General features: G+C 47.8%; 1 protein-coding gene across 1 annotated transcript; it reads left to right on the forward strand.

Annotated features, from left to right (window-relative positions):
* Positions 1-1,875: 1,875 nt before the first annotated feature.
* Positions 1,876-8,128, forward strand: PHYHD1 (phytanoyl-CoA dioxygenase domain containing 1). The gene is made up of 11 exons (XM_048965995.1): positions 1,876-1,989; positions 2,741-2,899; positions 3,203-3,278; positions 3,386-3,433; positions 4,753-4,808; positions 4,987-5,049; positions 5,129-5,150; positions 5,483-5,611; positions 6,672-6,788; positions 6,906-7,032; positions 7,456-8,128. The coding sequence occupies exons 1-11, from the start codon at positions 1,957-1,959 to the stop codon at positions 7,499-7,501; spliced, it is 876 nt and encodes a 291-aa protein (XP_048821952.1). The 5' UTR covers positions 1,876-1,956; the 3' UTR covers positions 7,502-8,128.
* The last annotated feature ends 1,693 nt before the right edge of the window (positions 8,129-9,821 follow it).

Below are 9,821 nucleotides of genomic sequence, written 5' to 3' on the forward strand. Positions count from 1 at the left end.
TGCAGAGGAAGCGTGGGTAGCTCTGCTGCTCAGCAAGGCAGTTGGAACACTGGGGCTTTGTCTGCTGCAGGGCTCTCGGTGTTCCAGTGCTGTACCATGAGTCTGTACCATGGTGCTGGGGTTGGCCACAAGCACAGTTTTCCTCCAGAGCAGGAGAAAGTGTGAACAGTCTGCACAAGAGCTCTTAGAAAGGGGGGGGGGGGGCGAGGAGAAGAAGGGAAAAGGGCTGATTTCCCAGTTTTGTCTGAGCCCTCACTACTTCCTTGTTTAAACTTATGGGAAGAGAAGATATTTATGTCCTTTGTTCGCTTTTTCGGGGGCGTTATGTGGGGGTGGTGGTTTGGTTTTCCTCTTTCTGGAAATGTCTCAGCCTCAAAATAGGAATGTGCCTGGAAGGGGGAAGGGCTGGGGGGCTCCTGAGGCCAAACTGCTCCTGTGGCCACTGTGGTTGTCTCCTAGTTTGTGTGATTGCCTGCTGGCACTCCCCATGCCCTGCTTTGCTGTTGGGAGTGCTTTTTTACAATGCAATCCATAAACAGGGAAGCTGTGGTTTGCTGTCGTGCGTGTGAACTCGAGTGGCTTCTGGAGTCAGCACATGTATGTAAGATGGGGAGTGGAGAAGATGGCATGCTAAATTGCTTGGAAGAAGATTACTGGAAATGAGAAGTGATGGTATGAATGACCTCAGTAACACAGGGGAAGGGTATGGGAATGCGTGCAAACAGTGTTTGTCTGGATTGCTGCTTCCCAAGCAGGGCTCCCCCTGAGTAAGGGACATGGCCTTACAGACAGCAGCTGCAGTAGGCTGGCTGTGTTACCTTGTCTTTGTTTCGTTTTCCTACTGATTACACAACGTTCTTCAGAACAGCTCAGCTTCGTCATCTGGAGAGGCTCCTTAAACAAGAGGGAAGAACTATCTGATGGTTTTCTTTTGAGAGAGATATAGATGGATGGATACCTGCTCCCGTGTAGCAGCGACAGGACGAGAGGTGATGGCCTCATGTTGTGCTGAGGAGGTTCAAGTTGGGTGTTAGAGAACATTCCTTCTTGGAAGGAGTGGTGCTGCAGTGGCACAACTGCCTGGGGAATGGTGGGGTCACCATCCCTGGGGGTGCTCCAGAGCTTTGGAGATGTGGCACTGAGGGATGTCAGTGGGCATGGGGGAGGGGGTGGGTTGGGGTTGGGGATCTGAGAGGTCTTTTTCAACCTGGGAGATCCTATGATTCTGTGCTCAAAATGAGATGCTCTCTAGTGAAAACCCTGAATTCTCTTTACATTAAAAATAAAACACAAAGAAGGGGGTTGGGGGGTTGATTTGAATGGGTTTCCCTTACAGAATAAGGTATCTTTTTCCTGAACACCACCTATTTCAGATGGATTTTCAGTTGCTAGCCAAGTGTGTTTGGAAACAACCACCTTCCCAGCAGCAGCTGTGAATGAGACCAGCCGGTGACTCTGAATATGGCTGAATTGCTGGTGGAAGCCCTTCAGCTTTAGCACCCCTTGGTCTCGTGTTTGTCACCTCCTGGTGGTTGGGCTCCTTGCTGGCAGGGCAGGGTCTGCTGGCTGAGCAAAGGGAACTCTGCAGGAGTTTGAGTTGGCTGCTTCTGCATTTGTTTCTCTGTTCGGTGGCCCTTGATCTTTTCATCCTACCTGAATCTTATTCTACTTCTTTAATTTACAGCTGTGTTTACCAGTTCTTGATCTGGGTTATTAAACTAGCCATTTCTCCCTGGGGCTAAGCAGCAAATTGTGATCACAAAGAACAAACGCTTCTGTACAGCAGCACTGAGAGCTGGAGCAGAGCTCCATCACTGAGCACTGGGAGCCAGCAGCCATGGAGAGGTCAGAGCAGGAGGTGGCTGTGCTGGCTCTGTGCTTGCATTTGTCACATGCTGCCCAAGGGTCACGTGCCGAGGTGGCACAGCCGTGCACAGCCAGGCTGGTGGGACTGCGATGGCGTCTGTCACCCAACAGCAGATGCAGAAGGTAAGGGAGCAGCAGGCAGGGAACAAACCTGCACCATTTGCAAGGCACGGGCGCTCCGTGCTGAACCAGTGCTCAGGTCTGGCAGAGATCTGCTTTGCACACACTTTGTATTCTGCTCAGCTCTGTGCATTGCTGTTCGTTCTGAGCCTTGGAAACCTGCTGTGGGTGCAAACTTGCAGAGGGCTGTATGCCCTGCAGAGCTCCTCTGAGAATTCTTCGGTGTCCTTCTGATTCCTCCTCAGCTGTCACTGCGAGGCTGAGATCTGTCCCTCAGGATAATCCCTGTGGTGTTCTATATAGGGAAGCAGTGCCAGCAGAGTTTGCCTCATTTCATAGAGGATTGTGTATTCAACCGTGAGAGCCACCCAGGGATTTTTCCCTTAGAGAAAATCACTTTTTCTCCTTCTAGCTTGTAAAGGCATCTCCTCCTTGTTTGGAATCTGGAAATGAGTGCTCTGTTTGCTTTAGCAGTATATGTAATTTAGGTGTTGTTGCTCATGTAGCTAAGATATCTTTAAACCATGAAGACTCAGCAATACTATCTACTCTGGTTTCTGGGTGGGGAGGTGAAATGTATTCCCCTTAATTCTATGGGATCTGAGCCTGTTTAAGGACTGATCTTTCTTGGTAATGCCCCTCTTGAACTTTAAAAATAAAAGAACAACACTACAGTTTTGTCATTTGTGAATGAAAGAGAAGCATATCAGAAATAGCCCAGGAGGAGGGCAGCCACCCCCTGTCCCCCTTTCAGTTCCGTGAGGACGGTTTCCTCGTCCTGGAGCACTTCTTCAGCCTGGAGGAGTGTGACAGCATGAGGAGCAGCATCCAGAGGATCCTAGATGGGATGGAGGTGCCACCACACTGCCGGACTGAGTTCTCCACCAAGGAAGAGGAGCAGCTCCAGGCACAGGTACCTGCAGGGCAGGGCTGGTCCCATGCTGCCCTGGGACAGAAGGGGGAAGGCATTGGCTTCCCAGCTTTCTGCTGGTGTTTGTTGGTAGTCCGTGTGTGCCAGGCTGGAGTCCTAGGGAGTGCCAAGAGGTTTAATGTTGAAAGAATGCATTCAGTATTTGTAGGAATGATTTCTGTTAACTGTACTTTGTTTCTGCTGCTGCTTGGTGGGAAAAAGATGCAGGTGAGTGTTATCTGTGATTGAAGGTTTGGCTGTGTGTTCTTGATGATGCTGTCTTTACTGGGCTCTTCTCTCTGACAGGGCAGCTCAGATTATTTCCTCACCAGTGGAGACAAGGTCAGGTTCTTCTTTGAGAAAGGTGTTCTGGATGAGAGAGGTGAGCCCTGAACCCAGTCAAGGGAACATGAGGAGGCAGGGCCAGGTTCCAGCTCTGCAACCATCCCTGCTTTGCTAAACATGTTAAAATCTGGTTTTGTCTTGTAGGCAACTTCCTAATTGCAAAGGAGAAATCTGTCAGTAAGATTGGCCATGGTACGTTCAATTGGTCTTTTTGTTTTTTGAGAAGGATGGGCAAAAGGGAGGCAGTTCTTAGGCACTGGGACTTTTTCAGACCCACCCTCTTTAGTCTCCTAAATCTAAACCTTCCTGAGAGCAGAAGTGGCTTTGTCCCTGTTCTGTTTCTCACTGTGCCCCAAACACTGCAAACCTCATGCAACTCCTTCCTTTGCAACCTCTCCCGTATTAAATTAATCTCAATTTCTGCTCATCAGTTCACTTTTTCCCTCATCGTTCCATCACTGCCTCTGCAGATGTCTCTGTGCAGCTCCTCACTCTCTGCTGCCAAAGTTCTCAGCTATAAACCTTTCAAAACAAAACCCAAAGAACGCTTCCAGGAGGCTCTTTGGTTGCACATAGCACTGAGTTACTGGTGTGCAAAGGTTTGGACTTCAGCCCTCAGACCTCTTGGGGTCAGAGATTGCTTGAGCAACCTCCCACTGAACTGCTCCCACTGCTCATGGCTCAGACTGTCTCCTGCTCTCTGCACAGTTAAGCTGTTTTCTTCCTTTCTCACTGCAGCATCTTTTCTTATCTCCTTCTGCTTTCAGTTTGTGCCCTATTACCTCTCTCCCAGCCCCCCACTTGGGTTTGAATCTCTTTTGTCTTCAAACAATACGTGGAAAATAAGAGCAGGATTCAGCTCATTCCCCTGAACTTTGTTCAGATTGAACGTCACTGAGCTTGGAAATGCAATACAGAGCTCTCTCAGCACCCCTGTGCAGAGCAGCCTCTGCTGGGCTCTGTTACATTGACTTTTCCTCTGGGAAGTGAAAACAGTTCTGTCCCCTGCTGCCTCAGCACCTTCTCTCTGATTGATTCTCCATAATGAGTCTTTTTAATGGGGTCTCTCCTTGTCCCTTGTTCAGTGGCAGCCCTTGCTGGGCCTGATCAGCAAGAAGGGGAGCTGCATCTCTTTTTGCTTTGCATTTCCGTATATTCTGTGTAATATGCTTCATCACAACACTCACTTTTTTCACTCTTTAGTCTTCTAAAGAGAACTGTATTAACTCAGAAGGGCTGTGTCACCTCAGGCAGTCATTAAGGTTGGAAAAGCCCTCTCAGATTCCCAAGCCCAATCCACCCACCATCCCCACTGGCCACGTCTTGTAGTGCTGCATCTCCGTGGTTCTGGAACACCTCCAGGAATGGAGTGATGCTGATGATCTGCTCCTGGGGGTGGGGTGTGGAAGTTCCTGGCTGCTTGGCTGTGCTCTTTGCACCTCATTGCTGCCAGCCTCTGGGCTGCCTTCTGTTACCGAAACCTTCACCCTGAGCCTTGTCTTTCCCCTTAGCCTTGCACGCTCGTGATCCTGTCTTCAAGCAGATCACTCACTCCTCTAAGGTGCAGGTAAGCTGAGCTGATAGAGCTGTCTGACAGAAAACCAAATGATGGGATGGTCAACTTGAGTATTCTGGACTCCTAAGTACAAAGTTTTCGAACGTAAAAGGACAGAATTCCGATAGAAAATAGCACTTTGTTGTGTGCAGGAAGCAGCAAATGTAAATTTTGGGAAGTTTCTTTCCAGGAACTGGGGAGAAAACTAGGCCTTGAGAGACCAGTGGTTGTGCAGAGCATGTACATCTTCAAGGTATGGCTGCGAGCCTCCCTGCCATGGCAGGAGTGAAGCCAGTGTGACTCCTCCTCACGTGTCTCCCTTCTCCTTGCAGCAACCTGGCATCGGTGGGGAAGGTGAGCTTTGTGTGTCTCTGTATTACAGCACAGGTAGTCCTTCAGGAAAGGATTGTGAGCAGGTAAAGCTGGCACAGGCTGCCCAGAGAGGTGGTGGTGCCCCGTCCCTGCAGATGCCTGAGATCACAGCTGGATGGGGCTGTGAGTGCTGATGTTGCTGTGTGTGTCCCTGTGCGCTGCAGGGAGATGGCCTTTAGTTGTCCCTGCTACCTCAAGCGATTCCATGGCACGATGGGTGGTCAGGGCAGGCTGAGGAGCACCATGTATGCCCCCACCTCACAGTGCTGGCCCCAGGCACACCCAGATTCTGACCCTGCTGCTTTTCATCACAGTGACACCACACCAGGATGCCACGTTCCTGCACACGGAGCCCCTGGGAAAGGTCCTGGGCTTCTGGATTGCACTGGAGGATGCCACCCAGGAGAATGGCTGCTTGTGGTTCATTCCCGGCTCCCACACCAGTAAGTTGTGGCCGCTCCTCCAGCAGAGCTTAATATAGCAATATTTTCTTTTTTTTTTTTTACTGTACATGGCTGACAGTGCTTAGTTTTAAATTGAAACCAGGGCTATAGGGTGAAGAGGCAGCCCTCCTGGTGCTGTATTTACTCCAGAACCTGTGAGGGTGAGGCCCACTGCAGTCGCCCTGCGTCTTTTGTGCTATTTCAGAACATCACCCTGCAACACAGGCTCTTCTTTGCCAGGCTCTGAGATTCAGGTTCTTAATGCAATGAAGGTCTGGAACTACTGACTTCTTTCTTCTTGTGGTGATACGTGTCATTGCCACCTGTCGGTGCTCCTTCTGTACTTCTGACTGCAGCTTTGAAAAGGTTCATCGTCACCTGGACTGCAAACTGTAATTCTCCTTCTGCCCTCTGGAGTGAGAATGCACTAACAAACCATTGCTCTTTTTTTTTCCTGCTTGCAAAACTGCTTCTTTTCCAAGCTGCATCCCATTCACAAGGATGCTCTTTTCCCCCTATGCCCATGACCTCTTGGCAATATTCTAACTTCCTCTTTCACCCCAACCACCACAGCATCATTTCTGCAGTCTCCTGCCTTTCTCTTCCTCTAGGACATACTATTTGACTTCCAATGCTGCTCACCTAAGCATTTACTCGGTAATTACAGCTCTCTTGATGTTTTAAATCACTCAGCCCTCATACACTTTGGAGTAGGTTGTGCTCTGACAGCAGATTATGCTGTCAGGAAGAAGACATGGATGACAGTTTGTTTTTGGGTTTTGCATAAGTGTTTGAGCATTGTGTTCCTACCAGGCTGCGTTGAGATGCACAGAGCCAGGAGGGGAAGCAGAACACAGCTGATTCTCACTTTCTGCTACAGCTGGAAAATCCCAAATCTTTGCATGCTGAAAAATCCCTGAATCACCAAGAAAAGAATCGAATACATTAGCAGCGTTGTTCCTTTAAGTGCCAAAAGGAACCACAGAGTGTTTCTGGGCTTGTGCAAAACAGAGCTGGCATTTTCATTGGTATGGATGTTTGCTTATCTGTGGACGTGCAGGTGGGATCACCCGCAGGATGGTGCGTGCAGCCCAAGGAGCCTCGACGTGTGTGGAATTTGTAGGGTCAGAGCCGGCCTACGATGACAGCAAGTTCGTACCTGTGCCCATAAGTAAAGGTAGAAGCACCTCAGAGAAGGGAAACACAATTGCATTTCAACAGCTGTACTTTCCTTATGTCACATTTAGCACTCACCACTGGGAAAAAAAGCAGTCTGGGTGTTTCTTCCAAACAGGTGGGCTCATAGTCATCCATGGAGAAGTCGTCCATAAGAGTGAAATGAACAGCTCGGGGTTCTCTCGCCACGTGTACACCTTCCATGTGATGGAGGCCAAAGGCACCAACTGGAGCAAGGAGAACTGGTAGGGTTGCTGTGATTCTTAGACAAATGTTTAATGAAAGCTTTTAAGTTGTACCCTGGTGTATTTGCAGACTTCTTACAGTCATGTTCAATAAGCATATTGGAGGAAGGGAAAAATTCCATGCTTGGCAATCTTTGCTGTGCTTCTACTTTGCAAAATATGCAACCACGTGCCTTAGGGATTTCTTTCAGGATTTCTACTAAATTTAAAATAAAAGAGTGAAGTGCCTGAAAGACAGAACTGATGACTACAGGTGTAACTGGTGTTCAGCCTGAGGGGTTCTAAAATGCTGACTTCTCACTGTATCAGGTCTTGCTGTTGTTTGAAATGCCCTTTGGATGCAGCAGTATTGATTGCTGATTTAATGGCCCAGAACTGGAGTAGTCACTGCAGTTTTGTTTTTTGCTCTTCCTTACCACCTAGGCTCCAGCCAACTCCTGAACTGCCTTTTCCACCGCTCTACACTTGACATTCACAATTGGCTTCTGGAGTCAACTGGCTGGTTGGTGTTCCCATGATTGCTTGTCTGTGTTCTCTATAAGTGCAGTTCACTAGATCAATGCTCAAGATATAATTATCCACTGTGAGCAAGCTCCCTTCATGCAGCTGAATCTGCCTGCCTTCAGTAGAAGCTTCTGCTGCAGGATGAGCCCTGCTCTGAGGATAGTAGCCCAGTCCTTTTGGTGAGGAAATCTCTTCTGTCTCCAGAACAGGCCATTAAGGAGTATTCCACCTTGACCATGGCAATAGTTGAGAAGTGTTTCTTGTTGTAGAGCTGTAGTATTTTAAGTCGAGAGCTCATTTAGTGCTTGGCTCTGTTCATTGGCAGTGCAGGTGAATGTGTTGTGTGACGGTGGCAGCCTTGGGTCTCTGTCCTATTCTTTGAATAGTAATAAAGACAATGCTATTGTGGGCAAAATGAATCAGGGAGTCTACTTCTTTAATTCATCGCTCTTCTGGGTACTTCTTGCAAATTGCAGCTGAATGTTTGATCTCTAGGCTTGATTAAAAATATCAACGTTCTTAAAGATGTTGAAAACATGAAAACAACAACAAAACCCCTCGTGATACATCAATAAAAAATCATGAATCTTCATTTTAATCTCACCCCTTTTTTTTGAGGGTGTCACGGTGTGATCTCCTCCCAACACGTGGGGCTGCAGCACAGCTCTGTGATGATCTGATTGAGGTGTGTGCACCACCATGACTGCCCAAACCCCAACAAAACCAAACCACAGCGAAACCTTAGGAACATTAAGTAACTTCAGTTGCATCAGGGGCAAGCTCATGCCTGTGTGCTAAGCTGAACAGAACGCAGGTAGCATTTCTGAAGGAGTTGCAATAGATGGTATCTCTCCCAGTGTACTCAGAAGGTCATAGATGGGGACAAAGAAGTGGGAGAGACTGTAGGAATGAAATGCTGTCGTGGGGGTGATGTAATCACTTTCAAGCAGTCGTGGAGTTGTGTTTGTAGCAGATCTGTGGCTGAGTAACATACCCAGCTCAATCCAGCCAATTTGGGAGCATAAGTCAGGATGGACTGAGGCACTCCAGCTCCTACATAATATTCCACACTTATTTAAATTTACTTTTTGAATGCTTGGTTAAATGGGCACTAAGTTTTATCTAGTTAAAATGAGACAAAACCAGAATGAACTTAACAATAAGTAAGTTGTTAGGGAAACAAGGCTCCAATTCTTAGTGATTCACTCCTCTCAGAAACGTATTACCCATCTCTAGTGTTGGTTTGATCATCTGATTTGTGAAATAGAATTAAATCTATGGTAAGAAGAATTTTTATCCCTTTGGGCATTGCCTAGCACTGCAGAATATGTTCAATACGGTGCAGAGCTCAGGCTGGCACAGTGGGAATGAGGCTGGTGAATGGCAATAGCAGCAGCCTGGAGTTCAGTTCCTGCTGTGGTGATCCTGGGATCTCTCCCTGTGCTTTTCCTATGGTTTGTTTCACAGTTGTGGGTGGGGATGGAGGGGGAAGTGACTTCTTGTAGTTTTGTGCTGCTTTGGAGGTGAAGGCTGTGGGTCATAGTGGAACTTTTTCTGTATCTTTCCATTACTAGAGTTAATCTCTTATAACAGTGCCTGCTGCTGAGCAATGATTGTCTGGCCTCTGCTTATATCCACCATTATCTGCAACTTGCAAAATATCTAATTCATGTGGATGAACAGAAGCAAGAAGCTGGACTGAATTTGCAGGTTTTACAGTTCAGTGTGAAGGAAATGCAGCCTAATCTGAATTGTTTTTTTGCAAACGGTAAATCTGTCCCTTATTGCATTATTAACCAAAACAAACCCTGAACAATTTTGGCACGTTGGGAAAGGCAGGCTCAGGTGTGGAGCTGGGCCCAGGTGGGGGATGTTGAGCAATGCCACCTCCCTGCAGGTCCTGACTCGTTCCTGGGGCCTGATCTGTTGGCACAGAGCATCACTTCTGCTCCACCTGTGCTCCTAATAAGCAGTCAGGACTGCAGGGGAGAATTGTGTAAGGAGTCTGGGGCAGCACTACACCATTCCCAAAGTGTACTGTGGTGCCTTTTTGTGGGGAACATATTGTCAGAACGTAACTGCATCCTTCAAACTAGGATCCTGGAAAGCAAAGCTTCAGCTCAGGCAGTTCTTGGGGAAATGGAAGAGGCAGAGAAAGCACAGCACTTGGCAATAAGGGACTATCAATGCAGAAGGGCTTAATAGATTCTCCCCTGTGATTTTTTTTTTAATATGACAAAAATCAACTTGTGCTGTTTTGAAAACTACAGAAAAAAAAACCAGAC

This window comes from Lagopus muta, chromosome 19 (assembly GCF_023343835.1).
Source record: "Lagopus muta isolate bLagMut1 chromosome 19, bLagMut1 primary, whole genome shotgun sequence".
NCBI classification, from domain to species: Eukaryota; Metazoa; Chordata; class Aves; order Galliformes; family Phasianidae; genus Lagopus; species Lagopus muta.

What these genes read in the sequence shown, in the direction of transcription:
- PHYHD1 (XM_048965995.1), top strand. Translation starts at nt 1,957, where the DNA reads ATGGCGTCTGTCACCCAACAGCAGATGCAGAAG. An exon ending in CCCAACAGCAGATGCAGAAG is followed by an intron (nt 1,990 to 2,740) that starts GTAAGGGAGCAG and finishes TCCCCCTTTCAG; the next exon opens with TTCCGTGAGGACGGTTTCCT. An exon ending in CTCACTCCTCTAAGGTGCAG is followed by an intron (nt 4,809 to 4,986) that starts GTAAGCTGAGCT and finishes GTTTCTTTCCAG; the next exon opens with GAACTGGGGAGAAAACTAGG.